This window comes from Protobothrops mucrosquamatus, unplaced genomic scaffold, assembly GCF_001527695.2.
Source record: "Protobothrops mucrosquamatus isolate PMUCROS unplaced genomic scaffold, P.Mucros_1.0 scaffold_177, whole genome shotgun sequence".
In the NCBI taxonomy this organism is placed as follows: Eukaryota; Metazoa; Chordata; class Lepidosauria; order Squamata; family Viperidae; genus Protobothrops; species Protobothrops mucrosquamatus.
The window spans coordinates 1520950-1548466 of record NW_015386253.1 but is presented as its reverse complement, the minus strand read 5'-3'; the positions used below and the strand labels follow the sequence as shown (position 1 = coordinate 1548466).

The 27517-nt window shown below is 32.8% G+C and overlaps 1 protein-coding gene across 1 annotated transcript in view; it reads right to left on the bottom strand.

Annotated features, from left to right (window-relative positions):
• Positions 1-359: 359 nt before the first annotated feature.
• MYRIP (myosin VIIA and Rab interacting protein) overlaps positions 360-27517 on the bottom strand; it is an 80633-nt gene continuing 53475 nt past the window's right edge. Inside the window, exons 5-17 of the mRNA XM_015822809.1 lie at positions 25508-25591; positions 24393-24490; positions 23459-23539; positions 21570-21722; positions 18592-18769; positions 15528-16165; positions 13176-13412; positions 9558-9752; positions 8723-8884; positions 8327-8428; positions 7802-7862; positions 4116-4237; positions 360-2646 (exon numbers count right to left, since the gene is read on the bottom strand). Coding sequence (XP_015678295.1) covers positions 2614-2646; positions 4116-4237; positions 7802-7862; positions 8327-8428; positions 8723-8884; positions 9558-9752; positions 13176-13412; positions 15528-16165; positions 18592-18769; positions 21570-21722; positions 23459-23539; positions 24393-24490; positions 25508-25591 — 2144 coding nt within the window. The 3' untranslated portion in view covers positions 360-2613. The remainder of the gene's footprint in view (positions 2647-4115; positions 4238-7801; positions 7863-8326; positions 8429-8722; positions 8885-9557; positions 9753-13175; positions 13413-15527; positions 16166-18591; positions 18770-21569; positions 21723-23458; positions 23540-24392; positions 24491-25507; positions 25592-27517) is intronic.

The window sequence follows — 27517 nt, the reverse complement described above, 5'->3', positions numbered from 1 at the left end:
TATGGTCACCCAACATATGAAGGAATAGATACATACTGTAGAATGGATACATGGGATACATTAAATCTTTATGTGAGTCTAGTAAATTATTTATATTTCTAAACATTGAGCACTGAATCAGAAAATATGTAAATATCATGGGCTCAAAAACCTGTTTTTCATAAATCATTTCTTTTACTCTTTTGTCATTTCTGTTGACAAGAATTCCTGACAAGAATGCAGATAACAAGGCAAGCCTTAATTTCAACTCAGATTGAATCATATTGTCTTAATTTGTTCGGACATTAAAATATTTTTTATAAAAAAATCTAAATATAAACATTAATACTAAAGATTGAAACCAGATCATGACAGAATAATTATTTTATGTTGTAACATACACATTTTATGATTTCTTTTGAACAGTAAGTTAATTCTTTGCACATTTGGCACAAGTAAAGTTTTGTAAAAACCGAAATGGTATACATTGAGGGAGGGATTCCCCCCCCCTTTTTTTTGCAATGCCTAAACAGGAAACATTTTTCTCAAAAAAGACTGAATAATTTAAATTTTAAACACAGTAGTTGCTTTTCATGCCTCTTATGGAAAACATTCTATTCCATACTCATTTTCTTTATATCACATTAACAGAAAAAAGCCAAAATATATTATCTATTAAAATTAGTCATGTTGGATTCAATATTACACACACAATATTAGCTATTAGTGTAATTGAACAAATATGTAAACCACCTGTCATTTCATTCAATTAACATAGATCTGCAGAAAGTGGGAGTCAATCTTGCACAAACACTGAAAAAAGTGTGGATTGAATGTGAGTAATTTACAATAGTATAGGAGCCTAATCTTGCTGAGGAGCATTTACTAGGTTATACACTATATGGATATCTCTATATTGTAGACAAAATCCTGCCATTGGATTAGTTATTCCACAAAAGACAAATAACAGTTGCATGCTGTATATGACATAATTTTGTCTGGAAAAAAAGAAAAACCAAACAACCAAATACCATAGAAATTTTAGACAAGCAACAAGGAAATGCACAACAAAAGTAATGAAACTATCAATGGTGCAGTCCTATAGTTGTACAATAATGTCCTAGACTTATTGTAGTCAGAAGTAGCTCCAATTAAAATCAGCAGGGCTAATTTCTAGACATTGTTTTTAGTACTGCCAAATCTCTTTTTAAAGACGTTTCAAAAGTGGTGAAGATTTGAATTTTTCCTAGCTAATTCATGCTTTCCGGGTGAAATGAATGTTTTAAAGTGTTAATTGGTGTGCTATTTATATAAGTTCTTATGAAAACAGAGCACAAGAGTGCAATCATGTAGACATCATGACTGACTCTAAAGCCAAACATGGAAACTATCTTTGTAGGCATTCAGGCAAAATTTAAATTATTATTATTTCTTGTTTTGAAACTTCCAATATGCTCAATTCTGTTGTCTAGATTTTTGTTCATGCAGCTGATAAGATATAAACCATTGGCCAGTTTTAGTGATACCAGCCAGGGGAATTAATGAAATGTCTCACTTGTCTATCTTTTGGGAATTGAAGATACTTAAGCCAAACCATTTCTTCAAATTATTTTTGTAGAGGCTGAGCTTCCAAATCTGTTTTTACAAGCTTTGATATAAACAAAAGAGCCAAGATTATATATGCACTAAAGGGCACTCTCACATTCTGGACTTCAAACACAGGATTATACACTTTTAGAAATATGAAACGTTAATAGAATGATTACATATACTTTATAATTGAATAAGTTTCTATAACTGGAGATGGAATAATGCATATTGATTTGAAACCTGCCTTTTGGAATAGATTTTAAAATGCTAGATTTTGAGTTCTAACAGGTGAGATTAGAACCTATCTCAAGTGGGAATACAGTCTGCAACTGGCTTCACTATTTCTTGAGGATGGAAGAGATTTCAATTAATTTAGATGAAAGTATATTTAATCAGCAAATATATTCTTCTACTGATATGAAGTTAGGACATTTGTATGATGACTAGCAGAATATGCCATAGTGGAATGCAGGTAGAAATTACAAATGGAAAATGCTTTCTTTCTTATGCTTTCAACCTCCTTTCTGGCCATCCTGTTTCACAGCTTATTTCAGGATTACCAGTTATTCCTGGAATTCTTATTGCTCTGATAATGCCATAAATGACTGAACATCTGAACAGTAAGATCCCAGGAAATATGTATCACAGAATAGAATAGAATTTAAAATTTTCTTTTACCTTCAAATGAGACAATAACTAATATTAATTGAAGAACTGAGAATATCTAAAGGTAATGTCCTTTAGCATAATTGATAGAGTGAATAAAAGTGCATCTTAAAATATGAAGCCTTGAAACTTAGTGTACTTCCTGGAGTCTCTTTAGAACTTTAAGGCAGAGTTTTGATGAGCAGACCACAATAGTGAAGACTTGAACATCTTGAACATCTTTCTCAACGAGGTATCCAAACAAAGCCCTATTACTGAGGCATTGTAAGTTTTTAAGAATCTTTTTTTTTTTACTGGATGTATATAATGGCTGTTATATAAAGGCACTCTAGTGTGCAGCCTTAGGCAGTGTGTCATTGGCAGTAGAATTTTGTAATTCTAATACATTGCAGAAGACCCTATAGTTGGTTCCTAAAATAGAAAAGATATGAAGAAATATTTACTAAAACAATAAAAATATGGAAGATATTTTAAAAGACAGTTGCAAATAAGATTGGCCATTCTTTTGGGTATTCTCTTTATTTTTGTCTTATTTATATAGTATCATGCCCTTCCTGAAAGATTCTCTTCTAAAGAGGATTTAGAACCTCTTAGATTTGAATACTCTGGAAGAAAATCTTGAAGACAAATAGCAAACATCCTACCAGAATAGCTTATCTGGTTAACCCCAAGAGATGTCCTAGAACAGACATGTCAAACTCACGACATCACGTAACGTCACGCAACGTATCAGAGCTTTTTCACCATTGCCGGCAATGCGGTGGGCGTGGTTTCCCGATGACACGTCTGGCCCATGGGGGACAGTTTGACACCTCTATCCTAGAAGGACTTTTGATTCCTTTTGATTCAGTGTTGTTGGTTCACTCTGAGGCCTACACGAGCTGCCACCAGAAGGTCTAGACTTAGGGAACCATCTAGCAAATAAAATGCCAAAAACTTTATAATATATATATTATATTAATATCCTAGAACTACTTGAAAGTAAGGGTCTCTTTTAGAATAAGAGATTTGAAAATATTACTCACTTTCAGATAATCTTGGGTAGAGTTTCTAGGCCACCAGGATTTAAATATCCTCAGTAAAGACAAGATAGCTGCTGAACAGCATCTGTTTTAGTTTGACAGCTTATGAACCATTTATGTTGGAGTTATTGTATTAATGAAATTGGAGTGCCATCATTGGGACTTGCTGATTGGACTCTTCTCATTGCCAAACTGTATTACTGATTTTTAAGTTTGCTATCATTCATAACACTACTCCTTAGATTGTTCTAGTTTCATCTAGTATATTTTATGCTTTGATTTTGATCCTTATATTAGTTAATTCAATCTATGCAAAGAATAGATGTTGATCAGTTCTAAACAGGAGCATAAAGGTAGTTCAAAAAAACTACCACAAAGACAAAATATTATTCAACCACTACATCTTTTCTCCCAACAAGTGAACCAAAATGTCACTTAGATGATTTACCAATTTTATGATATCCTGCTATTTGAATGATGTGGCTCAAAATCCCTCTTATAAAACAATATTTTAATGATTTTTTCAGTTTAATTCAATATGATTTGCTGATAAATGAATTATAAAATTCAAAATTTGCACCAAAGTATCTGGCTTGAATAATATGAAACCTGAGGACTATATTTGGTCTAACTATGTTTATTGTTTAATTATTCAGCTTCTATATTGAATACAGTTGTAAGGTTTTCCAGGACAGCATATCAGAATGGAATCTATCATTATTCCTCTAATAAAGAAGGGGAGGACAGATGACTTGACATGACTGGATAGCATTAAAATATTTTTGTAACTTTTTTTTCATTTATCTCTTTCCTCCTAGTATCTGGGAATGAGGTGCTAAACTTTTATTTAACTCTTACCATCAAATCCTTGGCAGTGATCTTTTTTTCTTTTTTTGTTCTTTGTGTCAGAGATCCTTGGAGTATGAAATTCCTGTTAAATGTTCTAATAGGAACAACTGGAGATGCATCCATGTTTTCACCTGAAAAACATTTGTCAGCTTCTTTCACAATTATATTTGCATTCAAACTTAGTGTTCTTCTGACATTTTTCTTGTATAGGTGTTTCTGATGATATATTAAAATTGACAACTGCACAAATAGCAGCCCCTATTATAAACAAATATGGGGGAAAGGGACATTAGGAATAACAGTAGCTTTTCTAATCATGCAATTGTTCAACCTAAAATGAAAACATGTTTATTTATATGTTTTTACATAGGACAAACATTTTAACTTATACAACTATTACATGTACGTAAATATTTTTCTCCTTTGCTTCAAACTCTAAACAGTATTTTCCTTCTTCTGACACTTTATGCTAAAATATTGGTATCATTGTTCTTTGTACTAGTAAACATTCATTATTTATTGAGCTTCTGTATTGGTACTGGAAAACAATATAAGCAATTTTTTTGAAAGAGGAAAATGTGTGACCAGTTTAATAAACATACAAAAGGGGAAAATTTATTATGGTTGCAAAATTTTTAAATGCCTTTATCATATAGCTGAATTAATAAAAATATAGTTCAGATAGTCCTTGACCTATGACCAAAATTGAGTCCAAAATTTTTGTTGCTAAGCAAGATTGTTGTTAAGTGAGTTTTGCCCCATTTTATCACCTTTCTTGTTAAGTGAATAACTGAAGTTGTTAAGTTAGTAACACGATTGTTAAGTGAATCTGACTTCCCCGTTGACTTTGCTTATCAGAAGGTCACAAAAAGTGACCATATGAGCCTGGAACACTCAACCATCATGAATATGAGTCAGTTGCCAAGCATCTTAATTTTCATCATGTGACCATGGGGATGCTGCTATAATCATAATCATGAAAAACATAAGTCAGTGCTGTTGTAACTTTGAACAGTCATTAAAACAAACTGTTGTAAATTAAGGACTACCTAAATTTCCAGTTCACTAATTTTATTAAAAACTCAGTTTTATTCTTGTTGTATTCAAACAAAAGCATGTTTCAAAGATATATATTAGTATACAAAACACTTTGAAATCTGGAAAGTCATATTTAAAATAACTATTTCAGATTGTTAAAAGTGATTTTGGCTAAAGGACTTTTAGATATTTTTTTAATTTGTAAATTGCACAGAATCATGGTGTAGAAATATGATTGACTAATAAATAAATAAATAAAATTAAGAAACTTCCTAGGAACTAGAATTTCATCATATTCCTTTTTAACAACTGCCTACTTGGAGAAAGAAATTGAAAATCTATCTCTAGTGTTCCAAACTGGATCAAATAGTATCCAAAAGAATCAGATAAGTTGCATTAATAAAGTTGCACTTTCAAAGGAAAAATAAAAATGTGTTTTAAATGTTGATTTGTTTATTTGTTTTTGATAACTAATTTGAGAAATGCAGTGCAGTTTTATATTGGGAAGAGAATATATAGACCAATGTTTTGCACTAATATGGAGTTGAAGGCTGATATTGTTTGGTCAGCAGTAGCAGTATATGATGGAAATAAATCATGCGTAAGAATAAATGGAATGTTTAGTGAATGTTTTAATATAAAAAAGAGAAAAAGACAAATTAAATCCAAAATTTTGTTGTTGTGGTTGTTGAATAATTTAAGAAGTTTCTTGCATTAACACTTTCCCACCCATAGTCTAGGCAAAATAGGAATCTTTAGTTCTTTATTCCATTGCCTATCAAATTGATTTATCCTCAATACAAGGATTACAAAAATTAATTGTAGGAAGTTTTATATCATAACATTTAATAATCATTTATAGTAGATTAAATTAAAATGCTGCAAATCCAAGCTGCGATATCAACAGATGTTTTAATTGCAAATGCTTTCACTGAGTTGACCAAATAACATCTGTCTTTTAAAGTATTAAATGGATTTTAAAAATTATCATTGATTACTAATTGATCCCAAGTATAAATTCTAGATCCCATTCAATTTTTCCATATAATTCATTTTTTAAAAATTAATTCTGAGATTTGGATTTTCCATAGTATTAATTTTCCATGAGGAAAACTGCCCCATCAAATGACATTTCCTAAAAACAACATAGTACTTTTTTCTAAGTTATGTAACTTATATTTACATAACTTAGTTTTCTAAGTTATGTTTGAACATTTGAAATCTAATTAGTTTTGATTCCAAGGCAGTCCAATTAATTAAATGTATAATACAGTATATGAATATTGTAAACAAACACAAGAAGCAAAATTTCCAATAAGGGGAATTATGCAAAACTGGGTATTATTTTACATAAAAAGACATAGTTAAGATTAATAAACCCTTTTCAATAGACAGTTACATTTTTAAAGATAAAAAAACCAGAAAATTTATTGAACATTTTATTGCATTTTCAAAAATGTTGTAGTTAATGTATATCAGATTTCTGCCCCAAATGTATACTAATGTACAAAATACATTCATTTAGCCAAAGAATAAGGTTTACAAACTGCCATTTATCAAGACAGAGATAGCTTACTGTACATATTTTATTCGGGTTCAAAATGATTATCTGGGAAATACTGCATATGGGTTAAAAACCCCAAGAAGGATAATATATACATCACCTATCCTTTTCTCAGCCTGCCTTGAAGAAGTATTTTGCAAACTAGACTGGACAATAGATGGAATAAAAATCAGTGGTGCCTATTTAAGATTTGCAGATGATATTGTTCTCTTCTCACAAGATCCAAAAGAGCTACAAAGACACATACAGTACAAGAGCTACACAAAGCGGGAGAACCATTTGGCTTAAAAATAAACCTGAAAAAGATCCAGGTTATGTTTAATAAATTCACCAAAAAAAGAAAAAATATTATATCTGAAGAGAACTAGATGTAGTAGACCACTATATATACCTTGATCAATGGATTTCAATAGGAGGTGATACAATAAAGGAAATTGAATGGTGTATTGAATGTGGTTGGCAGGCATTCAGCAAGTTAAGCATAATTTTCAAGAACAAAGTCCCCCTATGCCTAAAGAGAAAAATTTTCAATCAGTATGTGCTGCCTGTTCTAACATGTGCCAGTGAAGCATGGACACTAACCTCACAATTGATACAAAAGCTATGAGTGGCACAAGACCCATGGAAAGATACATGCTCGGCATTACAAGACAAGATAGAAAGATCTGCACGTGGATTAGAGAACAAACAAAAGTACACAATATCATCAAGAGAGTAAAAGAATTGAAATGGAAATGGGCTGGTCACATAGCAAGAAGAACTGATAGCAGTGGATCAACCTAGTCATAGAATGGACTCCACTTGATAAAAAGCCTTCACGGAAGAGACCTAAAACAAGATGGATCAAAGACAACAGCAAGTATTTCAGGCCCAATTGGCAAAAGAAAGCTCAGGACCGTATTGGCTGGAAACATGCGGAAGAGGCCTCATGGATAAACAATGGCTAAGATGATGATACACAAAACTGATAATTGCTTAATATCTTTATATGTTTTCTGACACATTCTTTTCATCTTTATTTCAGAGCAACTAGTGCTCTGACAGTCTGACCACATCTGCTGAGTAAAAATGAGGTTTTTATTGTTGTTGTTACCTTTCATTGGTGGAGCTGGAAGTTTTCGTCTCTGCTGTCTGGATGTGTCTATTGTATGCATCTATAGGAAAAAATGCCTTTATTAATGACTTTAGTTTAATTCAGAATATTTATCTCAAAATATTTATTTAGTGCATATAGCTAAAATGCAATAATACAGTCAGACCAAGGAATCTTCAAATTAATTGCTATGTTAATTTTAAAATATTTTGGTTTAAATAAAGTATATGTTGAAAAACCTAGAGCTGCATTTACTGTATATTGTTGTTACAATTTACTTAACCTATTATTTTTTGTCAGCTTTAGCTTGTTTTTCTTCTGTGTATATTCTGTGCATTCTCCCAGGAAAAGAGTGGTAAATAAGCAGAATGATAAGTAGCCCTAAGTAGAAATATATTTCCCATTCTACATTGTGTGTATATTTTACTGGGGACTCATATACATTCGATTGGACAAGATTTCCAGGAATACGGAAACCTACTTTAGTTCACAGGTTTGTGGCTATTGGCGGGTACTTTTCCTCACCTGACTTGTCTGGTGATCACGTCTTCTTGTCAAATGAACATATGGAGCCACATTCAAGCCTGCTACTGAAAGGGCTGAAATTCTGCTCTCAATATCTGAAATCTTAAAAGAACTATACATTTTTAAAAGAGAATGAAGGTAAATGAAGAAGTGCAGATTACTGAACTGTACATCTTTAATTGCAATCACACCTATTTAAACTAGATTGTTTATACTCCAGTTTCTATTTCTTTCTGGACTCTTAATATTCCTCTTTAATATTTACCTATATAAACCATACATTTTTCTTATATATATATATATATGTATGAACAATGAATTTATATCTGGAGTTTAAGTAGCAAACATATGCAAATTATGAAGGCCATGCAGTAAATAGCTTGTTGTCAATATTACCTGAAGCTCTGCATGATGAACTTGTGCTGCAGCTGTTGCCACTTGGTCCTCTAGATCAGTCAGTTCAGCTTCTGCAGTAATGCTGTTAATTTTACGAGTTGCATCCTCAAGTTCATTTAGCTGACTCTCTAGGCCATACACACTGCCAGCTGCCAGGTAGACCTAAATAGACCATGCACAACTATCAAGTTATAACCTTCAGATTTGTGGAATCTTGTAAGCATTACAGTTTTAAGTTCCAACTCAAACAATGTATTTATATATTACTTAATTACTCTTAATGAGGTACTGTATAAAAGATGATCATCCTAAGAATGTTCCCACTTATATGTTGACAATACTAAATATTGGAATACAAGAATAGAATATTATGAGGAAAGGGGACAAAGGAAAAAACATAGCTTCTACATAGATAAAAGATAAAACAGAGATTTAATGTGAAATGGTTCCAATGGAAACCATGAACAAAGGAAAAGGATTAATGGAGAAAAGTTATACAGGAACCAAGTAATTAATAAATCTGATATATAATCTGTGAGGGATTTTCAATTTATAAATAGACAAACAAAATTAATTTTTAAAACTGATATAAGATGTGAAATAGAGAGATAGAGTTGCATCATTGTGAATCATTGCATGGTTCCTTATCTATTTTTGACCAAAAGTTGTAGATGAGGCAAAAGGTTAAAGATAATCTATTTCTGATCAAATTTGAGCTTCCCAGCTCTATTTAAAGTAATTTTAGTTGATATTCCAAATGAAATGCTCCCATTTTCTACAAAATTTAATGGCACGAATAGTTATATAGATATAGTTACTTATCTGCCACTCTTACATTTTCTTCCAACATTGTGAGCTGCCCATCAAGTTTGATAAGGTTTGTGCCTAATGGGAATTCTCTGTTCCCTCTTTCATATGTTTCTTCTGGGAAATCACATGGCTTTATGGATTCTGCAATGAATTCCTCTGTTGCATTGATTACTTTTAGGACTTCAGTAGATATGTTGCAGAGAGAGGCTGCAGAACACTTCTGTTTTAAAGATAAAGAATGGATACTAGAAAAAAACTAGTTTATAAAAACTACATTGTTTTCTATTGGATGTGTGAATGGATGGATGGAAGGATAGATAGACAGATTTATAAACAGACATGCAGGCAGGAAGCCCAAAGGAAACTACTGCCTACTATAATCTTTTTTTTGGGGGGGGGTGTGTCTCATTATATATATATATTATCCTGTACAGAGTGATCCCTTCAGTGTGAGATAGTCATAGAAAATATTGGATTATCAGTCAGAAGATCAAGTCTGCTCTTCCCTATGGAAGGTCACTGTAATTTGGCTCAGCCTAACTTACCTCACAGGATTGTTATGGGGGAGAAAAAGGGGAGTGAGAGCTATAAGAAAAATTAGAATATATATAAAAAATCTCTTCTCACTTTTATGGGTCAAATGTGTCTTCCTCAATCTCAGATTATTTACCAGAAGCCTGGAAATTGGAAGGTTCTATGTAATATCTTAGCTGTTCCTAATACTGCACTCTTCTGGACAGAGAGCTCTGATATTGTTCCTGGGTTATGTTAGGCCATTTTCTCCTTATGTGCAGGTATACACACACACACACAAACACACACACACACACAGAGAGAGAGAGAGAGAGAGAGAGAGAGAGAGAGAGAGAGAGAGAGAGAGAGAGAGAGAGAGATCACATGCAGGTATGTATGCAGGTAGAAGCAACGGATGGAAACTAATCAAGGAGAGAAGCAACCTAGAACTAAGGAGACACTTCCTGACAGTTAAAACAATTAACCAATGGAACAACCTGCCTCCAGAAGTGGTGAATGCTCCAACACTGGAAATTTTTAAGAGACTGGACAGCCATTTATCCGAAATGGTATAGGCCAGGGTTTCCTGCCTGAGCAGGGGGTTGGACTCAATGACCACAAAGGTCCCTTCCAACTTTATTATTATTATTATTATTATTATTATTATTATTATTATTATTATTATTATTATTATTGTTGTTGTTGTTGTTGTTGTTGTTGTTGTTGTTGTTGTTGTTGTTGTTGTTATTGAACATTTGTTCTCATAAAGGAAATTACAAAAAAAGAAACATAATTATTTAATAGTATCTGCATAAGAAAACTGATAACCACTGAATTCAGAGAGATATATTTGACAATCAAATCAATACCACATTTTAGGCTCTGCATATTTAAAATATTTGATTTATCCTTTCTTCAATTGTATTTGCCATACGACCTACGGCCTTCTTACAATGATAATGCACAATAAAAACAAAACAATATATATTTAAAATAATAATGCAAATTGTAAAATGTGTTTCAACTTCATTAGTTTCCTTTTACTTGCTTTCCAGAAAACTGTACTCTGGAATCCCCTAAATTTTTCATCACACAGAAGTGAGGTACACAATCATACCAAGCTACTGTCTGCCTAAATGGATTGTTTCATCATAAACAAAGAGGTTTAGGTTTAGGAAGAATGATGCAAACAAATTTGGCAAACTCCTTTCAGCAGCAATGACACAACTATGGGGATGGAACATGAGGATATACCTAGCTGTAAAATCCAAAAATGGGTGGCTGGTCGAATAAGAGAGAAGATCCCATTTCAGCATTGCTCATGCCTCGGTTCCTACTTTTATTTTAATTTTAATTCCTGTTAATTTTAATATTTTAATGTTTTTATATTTGGATTTTTATTGTATTGTACTCTATCCCAAGTCACTTTGCATAGTGAGATGGGCAACATATAAGTTTATAAATAAATAAAATAAAAACAATTAAACAAGTTTTGAGCATTAAAAAGTAAATGTTTTTCACAATGATGGGTGAATCATTTAAAAAGAGCAAGAGAGTGGCCATAACTACATGGCTGAAGCTACCATCTTGGTTTTTTTAACTCGTACCTACAGAGACCCCTGCACCATTACTTGTTAGCATACTGTTATATTTTTAAAGTTGCTTTAAAAACAGCTCTCTGTTATATGGATTAACTGTGAAGACAATGAATCACTGTGATTAAGGAAAATAAAAGTAGAAGCAGCATATTAGAAATAATAAGACCTTCCTCATTTTTGACAAATATTATAGTGATAATTGAACTTAGGTAGTCACCTTTTCTCTATAAAAGTTGGATGGCACCATGCTTGAATTATAATATATTTCTGTACACTTCTGAACAAAACATAGTTTTCCATATTTTGCATTTACTTTTATGAATGCCATTTAGTATGAAAAATACCAATAATATTAAAGGAAGAAATCAATTCTACTGTATTGACGGCCTGGGGAGAGGGATAGCCTTCACATTTACTGAGTTAATTAAAAAAAAAGATGCTTTAAAGTATTCTCACTGCCAGTTTGGTCAATATTTAAAGACATCTCCAACCCAGATTGCCATTTTTTCAGGTAAGCTGGCTCTTGAAAGCTATTTATTAAGATTTAGATCTTTATGTCTTGCTGCAGTAAGAGAGGAGGAATGGCCATCTATGTCAGAACTGAACAGCTCTCCCTTAACATAGAGGGAGAAATATGATACTACATATCTCCTGTCTACAACACAGTCCTTTCAGCAGATCCAAGAAGATTCCACACTCATTTGTTCCTGAGGGCACAGATAACCCCCCAAGTGGCCTCTAAATCTCTCAGAGAGAGATGACTAGATGACTGCAAAGAAATATGATCTTTCTATTCCCCCCCATTCTGTCAGAACCAATCCTTCCATTCTCCCCACACCATCCAATTGATGAAGCCTTTTGGATGAGAAGTGAAATGTCTTCTTCCTCAAGGAAAAAACGTACTCAAGTTGCTTTTTGAAAAAGATAGAGTGCTATACTTGGTATACTTTCTGCAGAAATAGTATAATCCTATAGATTCCGTTAGAAATATGATTCCAGGAAACTTTTGGCATGTTATTATTTATATGAAGTTTCATTTGATGCCAAGTAAATTCTAAGCAAAAGATGGAATCTCCTACATTTGTCACATTCAACTCTGAAGTGAGTTGTACACACATAACAAAATGCTGTCTGAATTATCTGGCCTAATTAAAGAGATTCTGGAAGAATGATTTTAAAAAGTTATAGGATCCCTTCAGCAGCAATAGCACAAAGTGTGGGAATGGAAGACAGGGATAGGAAATGCCTGGAAAAGCCACACTGTGGCCTGCACATACTTTCCTAGTAGCCACTATGTGGTTCCCAACAGTTTCACATTATATTGTTGAAATTTGTGAGCAACGTAGCTAAATATGGGCCATGTTCTGATTGTTCAAGGATTTTACAGGTGGGGAAGATATCGGTTTTCATTTCAAAGGCATCTGGCTCCCACATCTCAATTCCTCAACGAATAAGATAGAAAAGGACCCACCCTAAAGAACTGTTTCTTAGATGCTATTTGCTAACTTAAACAGACAAAAAGTATTATCTACCTTTTTAAACTCTTCTTGGAGGCATTTGCTATTGCTTTCTGAAGCTAAGCCTGATTTCTGGTTCTCATTTGCTGTTCTTAATTCTGATATCTCTTCCTCTGAAGTTTCTCTACTATTTTTCATTTTTATTGATAATTCAGATAACCTTGCCTTCATCCTTTCTTCCATAGAGAATACTTTACTTTGTTGATGTTGGTCGTCACAGCTGATGTTAATTTTTGATAAATCATCAAAAACCTTAAATAATTAAAAAGAAAAAGAAAAGAATTAAATCAATATATCTCAAAAAGAAAATAGTGAGATATGTAGTGTATCTGTAAAATACTTATAAAGAACTATTTATATGACACAAGAGCAATGCAGTAGTGTTCTGATAATTGCAACATAATAAATATATAAGCAAAAAATTACTTTCAGTATCAAATAGCATACATTCAATTTTCTAAACCTTAAAATAATCTCAGCCCCAGGTTTGATTTTGCAATTTAGCTTTTAAGATCATTATGATATCTTTCATATCCAATTCATAAAGACAGAACACAAACATTTTATTAAGATTTTTATTACAATCAGATTTTTTTTCTGGCTTTTCTTGTTCATCAGCCTTGAGAAAAATTGTTTTTCTAGCCTTCACTAGGTTATAGCTGAGCCTCACATCGGATTGGCATGCTTGTAACAGTTGCAGAGAAAGAGTAAGTGGACCCAGGTATGGTGGGGCAAAGAGAAGGCTGGTGATGAGGAGAAAGGGAGGAGGCCAGTGAGGGGGGAAGAAGAAGCCCAGTTTCTTGGGATGGTGGTGGAGGAGAAAGATAGTCAGACTTTTCAGGAGAGATGGTAGGAAGCTGGGGCTAGCTGGCTGAAGCCTTCTGGTACATGGCAGGTTTTCACAGAAAAGTGGATCTAGCCAGTTGAGACCTTTCAAGAGTTGTGGGGGGAAGGAAGAAGATCAGGCCACTTGGGAGTAAAGGGGGAGGAAGGAGGTTCGTGTGCTGATGAGCCTAGCCAGTCAAAGCCTTCAACAGGTGACAAGTTTCCATATGTCAGTGGACCTAGCTGGTGGAAGCTCCAAGCCCACAGTGTGAGGAAGAGTTGCAGCATTCCCATTATTGTAAGGATGACTGCAGTGGTGCTACAACAGTTGGAATTCTGGGCAGCGGTCCTAAGTCTATTCATTCAACACCATCTTAATTTTGAATGGTCATGAGTAGAAGATTATCTGTTCTAGATATTTAGTTATATGTATGTTACATGTAGGGTTTTCAGATTATAAAAATGGGATAGGAAACATTTCTAATTCTCACCGCTGAGAAGTAACATAAGTACAAAGTACAAAGTAAGCTGAACAGGAAATTAATCATTTTTTATATTGGCAGGATGTAAGTAAAAGGAAAATAAATAATGATCAAGTCAGACAAAAAATTGAAGCAAATCTTGCCAAGGAAAATTAATCTATTTACATAAGCCTTTTCTTTTTTTATAATCCTGAGCTACAAATATTCTATACAGGAAGATGCTGGAAATGGATGATAATTTTCATGACAATAGCAAAGGCAACAATTAATATGCATGGGAGAAGGCAATGGTAAACCTCATTGATTCTCCTTCAGTTGGTGATCAACAGAAAAAAGTCTGCAAGAGCAGTTTCCTACAGATATTTGCACTGAAATTTAATTGAGACATGAGAAACAACATGACAGACTAAAATGTAGCTGATTATTTTTTATAAATTGTCCAAATATAGCTCTAGTCATATTCTATATGCTATATAGTCAGCTATATAAGTGGCCTTTTTTACTTCCACGTAACTTTGGCTATTACATTCTAGAAAAATATTCTTTTCCAAAGTTGGTTTCATAATGTAGCAATGCAATCTGGCTATTTAGGACAGAATCACAACAAATAATTTCAGCAGAAAAAACAATTAACAGGAATCAGAAAAATCATGAGCATAAACACTGTCCTTGAAGCTTGTGTAACACATAGTACCAAATCCTATTCAGTGACAAAGTGTCAGATCAAATCAGTTTATTCACTGCACAACTGTCATTAGCAACATACATATATTCAGTGATTTTTTTTGTAAAAAAAAAAAAGGTACCGGAACTCACACACGTCATACAACCCACCTTGCCTACCCTACAAGGTTCCATCCAAAAAAGGTGCCAGAACTCTGTTCTGGGCGTTCTATGACAAAAAAAGCCCTGCATATATTCATACAGTTAATGGACCAATGATGATTAGTAGAGCTTTCCATGACTGGCTTAGATCATTGTTGTTTATGAAATACAGCAAAGATTTTACCATCTGTCCCCTCCCTTTTTTGGCAGGTTGTGATCACCAAACTTTGATTACCTGATATGTACCCAAGTTCCTGGGTGGTTTTGTGCAATTTTTGCTTTTGCATAAATCTTCAGAGAGAACACTGCTTTTTTCCCATGTCCTTGATGTCTTTTCAAAGTCATGATAGGTTTCTTCATTTTCACTACTATCTGAATAGTTTAAAGTGGTAGCCTGTGGATTAAAATTCATATCCAATTCTTCGTTCAAATCTTCTTTTTCCTCTCTGTATTTATTGTTACAAATTTCTTTATGTATTCCTGAGAGGTTAGATGCTATAGGCTCCCTTGAAGAATTGACAGGTGATATTTCTGAATCAGAGTATTCTGTCTCAATAGTAAACCCCTTAGGTGACGGAGAAGTCATAGACTGGTATAATTCATTGCCACAACTCCATTCAGCATTGTGCTGAGCTTCAACATAATTTGAAAGCTCCTGAGGCCTCTGCTCTAGCTTGTTCAAAGTCACATTCCAGTCATCATTCTCTTCGCTATCTGAGCCCATCTCATCATAAGCAGATACAACACTGGATTCTTCCTCCAAAGCTTTGAACACTTGGCTCTTAGGTTTGGCAAGAATTCGAGGACAAGGCAAAATGGCATTTTGCAAGGCTACCCAATTTCCATCTGTACTTTGTAAAACAGGAGGAAAATCTAAGGAAACATAAGAAGAAACTCCGGTATCATTGTTACTGAATTTTATTGATCTAAACATATTGTTAACTAGCTGTATTTTTCAATTACTACAAAAAGCAAAATGTTGGTTGCTTTATATCTTATAAATTTCAAGAGAATAATGAAATTCATATGAATTTGTATCATACATATTAAGATAAAGTACTGTGAAGATTAATCACAATTCAATCTGATAAATTTGAAATGGAGCTAGAGTTTTAATAAATGTTTTAAAAGTTTACAAAACAATGAACATTTTGTTTTGCAACCCACACATAGTATTGGATAGATGAAAAGCATACACTGGTATTTATTAATATTATTAAGAATTTTTTTGAAATCCAAGAGTGGTTGCAATGTGTATTTTAGAAATCTAAAATTTAAATCTAAATGGGACATATGTTTCTATACATGCTTGCACTTTCCTTTCAACTAGTACTGTTGACTATGATAAAGTCTAACAATTTGGCACTATATGGCTATTCAATGCAATGACAGGAACATCTTACTGTTTTTTTATTAATCCAGGCAGATTAAAAGCCAAAAAATATTTTTAGGAAAGGAGTCCATTTGTTGGATGGAACAAGAGTCGTGCTCTTGATCAACTTATTATCACATCATCTAGTATCCTTTCATTAGCAGAATTAATAACTTGGAATATCACAAATACTGTAGAAGAAGATTGTTGATTTGAATATAAACTTAGTCATATGCAGATAAATCAGCTGGCATTAATAAGACATCTATGACCAACTATTCTATTTACTGCAATTGGTTTATATTATGCATAACAAAGAATTTTAGGAGTAGGATGCTATATTTGATCTTAAATAAATGCAAAGAAGCAAAATTTTAAAATTCTTGAAAATTAAAGCTACAATGTTTATATATAAAATCTTAAGTAGGCTACTATGGGTAGGCCTCAATTTATGACCCCCCCCAAAAAAGATATCCATGACTCAGATTTAAAATTTGACAGCTGCTCTATCCCCATGGTCACATGACTGCATGATTGCATTTTGGGTGTTTAGAAACCAGCCTGTATTTAGAGCTGTTTGCAGCATTCCATGATCATGTGGCCACAATTTACAATGTCGGAAACTGGTATTTACCTTCTGGCAAAAAATGCCCATTGTGGACAATGGGTTCGCTTAATGACCACAGCTTTCACTTAACGACTGTGGCATTTGTTTTATGATCACCATATGCATTTAACGACTGCCACATGTTATAAATGTCATAAAATTGGATTAGTCATATGATGACCCACGAACAATTGGCATGATTTCTGACCTGTAATTCTGGGCTCAATTATAGTTGTAAGTCAAGGCCTACCTGTATGTACATTTAATTACACAGAGCTATTTTATTTTTGAGTCAGTGAAAGCACTGATTCTCAACTATTTAGTATATTCCTGGAATTCAAAATACTTTTCTAAACAGCATATAATTATAAATAAAATATATGTAACTACAATGGCTTTTTGAAAGCATTTTTTCCTAGAGTTTGAACAATCAGATGCCATTAGATGTGTTGGGATTTTAGCTTTGGTAATATATTTAATAAAACAGCCACAGTCTATTTATCCTCAAGAATAATTGCTTAATTTAAAGGCACTGAAAAATGCTTTAGAAGCTAATTGTTCATGCCAATCTTTTGAAATGTTTTTCCATTTTTTTAATAAATTATTACAGCTTAACTAGTTAAGTTTACACATGCATCAACTACTGCTGCCAGATCCATTTATCTCACAAAACAGAACCATAAATTATTTTCTCAGGTTTTAGAGGTTAAAAGTACAGAAATAATAGCTGAACAATAAAAACAAAACAAATACAACTTCCTGCATCCAGGAAGAGGATTATCTCATCTAGAATCAGCTTTCGGTATTAATATCTACAGGAGGACAAATTTATGCCAATGGATACTGCAGAGGATCTAAGAAATGAGGTCTTGGCAAGAGCAAGTAAATAATTTAGTCTTGGGTTATGTAAGGCTTAACTCTGGTAACAATAATACATTTTGGTGAAAAGAATGATCACAGCTTTACATTAGAATCGGGCCTTTTCATTTGCAAATTTCATGACAGGTTATAAATAATACAGTGTATTATTAACAACAATATTTGTTGTTAATGAGTTAATAACAGAACATATATTCCAATGGTTCAGCAGAGAGATTCTGAATTTTCCAAATTTATATCCTTAGAATATTTTACAGAAATGCTGTCCATTGTTTTCAAAATTCAGTAGCTATTTTAAGAAGAAAATGACAAAGCAGTGACCATTCTCAGTCTGCAGATTGTTGATCTGCCCAACTCCTTCTTCTTTCCTCCATTCTAAAAGACCATGAAAAATAGCTATTTCTTCTTTACAGTGCCAATAAATATACATGTATTACAGGCCTTTATTTGGTTCATTTAATTGGTCCACACTCTTCCAGCTGGGAAATGTAGATAGTCTGTGCTTTTGTTTTTTGTTTTGGCCTTTTGGTTCCCTCAAGGTAGATTCAAACATTGTAGATGTGAAAATTGGGTCTCGGGCTGTAGCTTCATTAGTCAGTGAAAATGCAGACTGGGATCTCTGTTAAAGAAAAAATATGTATAACTTTAGGAAATGCAAGCTTGGACAGGAGCCATTTTCTCCAGTTGCATCCAAAATGAAAAGCAAGACATATTTATCAGCCTTGAAGAAAAACCAATGATATAGACTGTTTTCTTCTTAGTCTATTATAACAATCAGTGCCTGCTTTCCCCTTTCATATATTCTTTTTTACTGTTGAAATTGTGCTTTTAAATGATCGCTAGGAAGGGAGACTGCATTTTTTAAATTGACTATTTGTTAAGCTATTCTGAAAGCCTTTCTGATAATAGAATTAGATTTTTAAAAACTAATTAAATAAATATTTGGAATACTAACAGAATAACATTCTAATATTACTTTAATGTATTTAGTTATTAATTATATACACTGTAATATACTAAGGAATCCACTCATGCATAGCTACAATAGTGCAATTATAAAATATCCATAATACAAACTTAAAACATCACCAGTCATTTTATAATAACTAAAATTATATAAAAAAGTTTAAAACATTACAGCAGAAGCGCCCAAGAAAACATTACAACATAAATAACACAAAGAATATCTACCGCTGATCCACAAAGACACTCCAGAAGAATGGAATCTTCACAAGCTTTCAGATTACCATAATACTAGAGTATAAAGCTGGAGCTGCTACAGAGAAACATTATTTCCTGGAACCAGTTTCATCAAAATTTTTAGCATTTATTATAAATTCAAAGTCATTGGATTGGATCCTTTTTTATAAATTATGTTATCATAACAGTTATCTTTTTGTTCCTAAACTTTTAACTCAACTTGGAAACTACCTGTATAAATTACTGTAAAAACTCTTTATGTGCAATATCTGTCATGGTTCTGACAGATGAAACTCTTCAAAGAACTTTGAGGTATTGTTTACCTTAAAGAATCTTTATTCAAGTTGCATAGCATCGGCATGTACATAGTCGAAGCCAAAATCTGGATTCCTCTCCCCTTAGCACATAGTATCAAACACAATTCTCTCCTCTAATTAATAGTCATAAATCACATTCTCCAATTAGTTTGAAATGCAGGCTTTCCCTCCTGTTCTCCAACCCGCCAATTCTTATCATCTCTTATTTCAAGCTCTGAATTCACACACTAGTACAATATTGTTATGTCTAACTAACTCCCATCACATTCTTCCTCCTCACCCAGCATCATCTAATTCTAAAAATAAAGCATAAAAAAGAAAAAGGCTGCATCTTCATATGTTGTCAAAGCAAGAACAGCAGCGTTGACAATATCCTTTCTCTTATTATTTTCTACACATCTGCCATTGATTAAAAATTTGAAAATGATGGATTCTATCACCAATGGAATAAATATACATCTCAAGTTCATGGGAAATAATGATTTCATTCAATCCTTTATTAATCAAATCTAATTTGGAGTACTCTGTCCAGTTTAAAAGGACTACCAGGATAATGAAGGACGCCTTCATTGCAGATGCATTGTAAAATATTTAACTTACCTTAAAGGAAAGGAATGGATTGTTTATATCTTCAGCAAACATTTTTTTAAATCTGCCAAACTAAACAAAAAGCTATAGTTTTATTTATCCATAAATTCTTCTGTAAAAATCTTCCTTGTATTATATTGTTGGTAAGAATCCTTCCTTCCTTGTTGGTGCCAGTGACAAAATAAATCAGCAGATGGCAGCAGAACAAAATTATAATTCCTACTCATTTGTATGTTACTTATCTCGTGGCCAAACATGACACAGTAAATTTAAAAATAAGAACATGAAAAAAATAAGATGGTTTGGCAGATAGCAAACAGAATAGAGTAAACACAAAAATTTAAAGTCAGCATTCTGCACAGTCTATTAAGGAATACAAATATAAAGAAGATCAGGAATTTGGAATGTTGTTCTAAAAACTTTATATTAAGGTCCATATCCATCCAAATTTTGGATACTTATATGATTCTGAAGACAGAATCCACACATCTGCAAAGATTTCTTAGAAGAAGTAAGAGTACAAAAAGCATTTGAAAGAGGTATTTTCTAAGGCATCTTTTGAAATGTTAAAGCAGCCATTTCTTTTGGAACCATCACATAATTCCTTCAAAGCCTGATCCTGGCAGTCTGCATATCACACATAGACAGTATTTTTGCTGGAACTATACATGTTTATATATAGACAGACCATCGAGCCATCTTGCTTTCAATAACTTGTCCCTGCGTATAAATTTCCAAAGTTCATTGCAAAGGAAACATTTAACCCCTTCCCTGTTGAGAAAGAACTGCTTTGAGCAATAGTGCATGTCTATCTTCCTAGTCAGGTGTGTGAATTAGGCTGTTCTCTAATTTACTGTACTACAATCCAAACTATTTTTTATAGAGTTGGGCATGTGTCAAAAATAAGTCTGAAAAGGTATTTCAGAATTCATGTGTACATAAGTGCAGTTGCATCATTCTTCAGGCTTTTATTGAATCCATAGACAAAACTGCTTTAAGGAATCTAATTAACTGACTCTTTAAGGAGGCTATGGCTTTATTCAGGCTCACACAGCAGTACTTAGGCTTCAAATACGAACTTGCAAATTGTCAACCTAGCATCCTAACCAAATGAGCCACCATGCTCCTTTAAGATATAGCTCATATCTCTTTGTACTGTATAAGTCAACAATTGAGTCCTACTTTAATGCTTCTTTTCTATATTTATATCATTCGACATTCCAATGTACATGTTTTTACACATTTTTATATGTCAGTGTTCGTTAAGTGAAAATACTTAACAAAAAAACTTAAGAGCCAAATTTAGTAGCTTACCCATAACGCATATGACCTCCTATGACTTCTTTGAAAAGTCAGCATGTTCTGTTTTGGGGAAACAGCAGATATCACACTTCTGTTGTGCATGAACTGTGGCCTTTCAAAGCCAGCTTCCACTTGCTCAGTTTTGACTGTCTGCTTCCTTACAATCTATAGAAAGTTGAACATGGAACTATACTGTATATACTAATATACTAATAAATCATTATCAGTAATTTAGAATTGTTCCATTAAGATACGAAACATATATCTTAAAATTGTCTTTTAATTTTTGCTCTAGCTCTTGAAAGCTTTTGATCACCACTGTCTAAATATACATACAAAAAAGTAAATTATAATGAATTGGATAATGATTACGATGTTTACAATTATAAATTACGATAATATATGGATTGTCATTTTCATGTATCTGAAATGTGGCATGTGAAATATAAGAAAAGAGCTAAAGCACCAGTGGTTGTTGATAAGCATGTAAAATAGTATTCATTAAAACAGATATGAAAGCATGTTATATAAGTCATAAACATATTAGTATTTTTGAAGGCATAAATAAGGGCATTGCAAATCAAATATTTATTATGGTTATAGAACAGCATTAAGTAGGGACATATAAGAAAGGGCAGCTTGTTCTGCTTGGGCCAAATTCTTAATTCTTAGATTATTTTGTCTGATCTAAAAGCCATATCATATTTTAATCAGAGTATGGCAAACATTTTGTCCAATGTATTATTTGTTATATATATAAATTTGTTTAAAATATAAATTATCATATGTTAAAAAGAGAAATATTCCAGTTTTAAATGTTGATAGATTTCTTTGAATTTTCTAATGCTTTGTTAAACCTGGTAAAGAGTTTGGATAATAATTTTAAATTAATGTCTGAAGAAAAATCAGGCAGTCAAACTGAATTCTGAAGGAAACAAGAAAGAAAAACATGTTTTGCGGTCAGAGCAAATTAGCTGTCAACAATGAATAGTTAAATTAGCTATAGCAACAACAGAGGAAACAGCTTGTTCATCTCTCTTGCTGTTTTATATAAAATTTAGAAGTCTTCAGAGAAGAGAGCACACATGCAGTTTGAAGATGCTGCTTCAAATCAAACATAATTTATTGAAAATGAAACCATAAGTCCATCACTTCATGTAGTGCCATTGCAGAAGACTATTATATTTCAAGGCATTAGTAATATATTTTGATTTTCTCTTCATATTAGGATAATTCTAGAAGTTTATAGTTTATTCTAAACCTGCTTATTTCTTTCATTCTTGCTAAAAAAAAAAGGGTGGGGGTATTCTTCAAACAAGCTACACTGCCTTATCAGAAGTTTGACTTCCCTCCCAGAGTTATCTAGCCAAAGTGAGATTTTGCCATTTTTTATCCAGGTAAGCAAGGCCATGAAAGTTTGTGTCAAATTTTACTAAAAGCTATGAAAATTGCTCATTAAGGTGGAGCCTCTGCAGAGACTTGAGCATTCAATGCTATGTACAAAGGCCTTGGATTATCTTTGCTACATGAAACGAGGCTCCCAGCAGCTGAAGATAGATCACCTTGTTGGTACATTGCTGTTTGATTTACTTGTTACAGCTAAACAATAAAGTTTAAATTTTTCTTACCGTTTAGTGTGTTCATTGCTTATGGATTCTCAAAAAACACTTTTGGCAAAATACTTCATTAGAGTAAGAATATCAACTGAAAGCTTGAAATCCTTGCATAAATCAACACACTTTATTGTATGTTAGAGTTCACTACTGGGAAATGTGATTAAAAATATTGTGATCTTACAATCTGTAATAAATTATGTAAAATGCAAATTAATATTTAAAATATCTATACATTATTGTTCTTAATGATAAATTCATCTAAACAGTGCAACCTTTATGTCATACCTTCTGGAGAATGGTGGTAGCAAGCTCTTCTATCAATTCTTCTTTATGATCTTGCAAGTAACAAGCTTCATGCTGTTTGTCCTCAAAAAGGTAAGCATTCATTATAAATACACAGAAATTTCCAATTTTAAAATGTGCAGAATGGTTTATCAAACACTATAGAATAAATCCCATTTTGCAAAATTAAATCCATTACGCTTATAATGGATTTGCTTAATTGTTTTGTATGTACAGTATGTGTATGTGTGTATGTGTATGTGTGTATCTTAGAAGCATGTCCAGGATTTGTCCACCTTTCTATGGTCACAGGAGATAGGGTATGCTTGTATACATATTTGTGTATATACAGAGCACATTGGAACATGACAATCTTTTGATTTGTTTTTGGAGAATACATTATTTTGGAAGACTCTGCTTATGGTTCCATTTGGGCATGATTAACACAGCGGTCAGACCTAGGAGCCCCTGGTGATAATGTACTAATTACTAAACACTCTCCCAAGGAAATTCCAGCTGGTCTTCCTGATGTCTTCTTTTAATGATAATTGAACACAAATCTGTTCAACCAAATATTTCTGGAGTAGCAATTATTTTTAAAAATAAATTTTAGTCTTGGTATTTGTATGTTTCTTGTCTTATAGAATGGGGAATATGTTGCCTATTTTTACTTGTGGCTACTTTGGAGAAAGAATATAGCAAATTAAATATTGCTGCTGTGATAATAAAAAAGAGGAGGAGGGAAATGGCATATGAATGAATAATTGAAATGATAAAATGTAAAATAATTAAAAATGAAAAAGAATACAATAAAATAATGGAATAGAATAAACTATAATAATATTGGCTTGTAAATTTACTGCCTTTGCTATTTGAGCAAAAATACACACTACCAGAAAGAATACTTTTTTTTATTAAATAGAAAAAAAATTCTTACCAAGCTGTCACTGTATGTCTCAGCTTTGGAAATAGCTTCTTCTATTACTTCTTCTGCAACATGCAAGGCTACAGCAACAGTGCTTAACATGCTATATCCTAGGCAAGGAAGTTAAAAAGTACTCATGATATTTATACAAGGGAAAAAATAATTGAGATAGAAATGAAGCCCACAACTGCTTTCCCCCCAAAAGGGATCCCCCCCATCAACAATTCACTGCTGCAAACCAGGTAAAGGTTTCTCCTTTCAGTATTATACAATATTTCTTCTAGCCAATGAATGTCAACTGTCTCACTAGGTTAGACAGCAAGAGAAACTCATGGGACATTTTTTTTTTTACCAAGAGTATAACTTTACTGAAGATTCCATGTGGTTATAGAAGTAGAAAAGTCTGTTCTAACGATTCACTCAAAAACAGCATAGGAAAACTCTCCCTTTTCCCTCTGGACTTCCCATTATCTATTGTCCCCCAATCATTTGCACTCTCTTTGACTTGGGAACAATCTATCTGCCTGAAATTCCCCAGCTGAGTGACCTTGAGGTGTTGGGTCTGTCTCAGGTTTCCAGTAGGCACACTTGCATTCTAAATTTCCTTCCCAAACCTCCCTTACATTCCAATGGATTCCCTCACTCCTCCCATTACAGTTGTCCTGTTGTAAGCGGGGCTGTGTAGCGAGTCAACCATGACAGTTCATGCCCAAAGAAAATATTTTTATTTTTAACACAAACAAATGTAGAAACCCTTTTAGTTATAATTAAATTACAAAACAATGTGTATGAATACATCACTATTAAAAACAATTATATTAGACATGCAATAAATCAAATTTTATCCATCAAAATGTTTTTAATATCCATTCAAAAATGTTGAAAACTATGCATAGTACTTGCAATGTAAGTCATTCATTCTAGAAGGTATACAAATCAATTTTTATTCAGCATACAAAACATACTATATTTTCATAGGAAAAAAGTGAGATATGGTGAAAAGAAAAAATATTTACAATAATATAAACAGGTTTTAAGTTATTGTCACTAATGACATATATTTATGCCAGGTTATTCAAATATTTTATTTACAGTTAAAACTAACAGTAAAATTTAAGGATCATTACCTTCTGTCTGTTTGTAGAAAACAGAATCACTGTCACATTTGCTTTCTTCACTTACTGTGGTTGCTTCATAAAAATGTCCTGCTTCTGGAAAAGAAAAACAGTACTTTCCAATGTCATCAATATATAATATCTGGATAGAAGGGTTCTCTTTAGAATTGGCCAGTAATTTCCAAACCACCATTCCATATGTGTTGCATTTTACCTCCTACAATTCCCAGCTAATATGATTATCTGGCAATTCTGGAAAATGAATGCTAATACACACAGAAAACATTTGTTTGGGAATGCCTGCTGTAATTCCATTATCATCTGAAGGGACAGCATTATACCCACCTTCAAGAAAAAGGTATAAATTCCTGTAATTTCTTCAGGAAATTAGCTATGAATAAAGACAAATCTAAACATTGGGTCCATCACATGATTTAAATATTGTTAACTGAAGTAAAAGATAGAACCTGAAGTTAAGAAAAAAGGATTGCACAAAAATACATAAGGAATTTTAAAGGTCATGGTTTCATGTGAAGAGAGATGTTTAATTACTCTTCCACTCAAATGGAAGGAGTAGACAATATTATTATTATCTTGCTCTGGGAAGAATTAAAAATGAAACAGATCAGCAGTTGGCACTAATAAAATGAAAAGGATTGTTTATGTAAATTTATGTAAAAGAAGCTCTCTCAAACAAATTAGAAAAGTAAATTAAGCCTACACTTTGCAACCAACATGCAATCTAGCTTAGCTCTTGGTTCATTCTTAAAATGGCCAATGAGACCTTTTCTGACTCAAAGTTCTTTACCCAATACATTATGGCAAACAGTGGCTGAACTGCAACCATTTGTGAAATTTGCCAATACAAATTATTGCACCTTTGACTTCTGTAAAAACAGAATATTATAGGTGAGAAATCCCAAGAACTGTTTATAATAGTAATTATTTAAAAATAATATATATTCTATTCTGTATAGCCATCAATTTATGTCAATGAATATAACAGGGAATATGTGCATACATATACTATGTATATTTATATGTGCATGACTATAATAACAGAATTCTAATCTGTACTCTAACTAAAATATTTTAAAATTAGAATTATAAAGTATTAATTAATATTTAACAGCAAGGCACCTCCAAGAACTGAACATGAATTTCTGCATTTACTGTCCAGATTGTCCTCGACTTACAACAGTTTGTTAGTGACTGTTCAAGTTACAATGGCACTGAAAAAAATGATTTTCACATGACCATTCCAGCATCCTAGGGGATTAGCCATTTTGGATCTAATTCTCACTAACAGAGATGAAATGATAGAAGGTGTTGAAGCCATAGGAACCCTGGGAGGAAGTGATCATGCAATATTGGAATTCAAAATTATGGAAGCACAGGCAATAGAACACAGTCAAACTAGAGTCTTGGACTTCAAGAGAGCTAATTTCAATAAACTTAGAGAGGGCTTGGGAAGTATTCCATGGATGAGAATCCTCAAGGGGAAAACAATTCAAGAAGCTTGGGAAATTTTGAAAAATGAGATAATAAAAGCCCAGTCTAGCAAAATATCAACAAAGAGGAAAAATAACAGCTCTCAAAAGAAACCAGCATGGCTGCATAAAGAACCCTCGGACAAACTGAAAGATAAAAAGGACAAGTATAGAAAGTGGAAAGAGGGGCACATAACTAAGTCAGAATATCAGCAAATAGCCCTAGCCTCCAAAGATTAAGTGAGGAAAGCCAAGGCTCAAAATGAACTAAGGCTTGCGACCAAAGTCAAAAATAACAAAAAAAAAGCTTCTTTCAACATGTAAAAAACAAGAAACAAGTGAAGGAAATGATTGGTCCATTAGTGGATGAAAGTGGCAAGAAGGTGACAAGCAACAGGGAGAAAGCAGAACTATTTAACTCGTTTTTCGCATCTGTCTTTATACAAAGGGAAAAAGCAGACCAACCTATCAAAAATAGTGCCATAAAAAAACAGAATAGAAACACAAGTTAAGATAAGCAAGAAAATGGTAA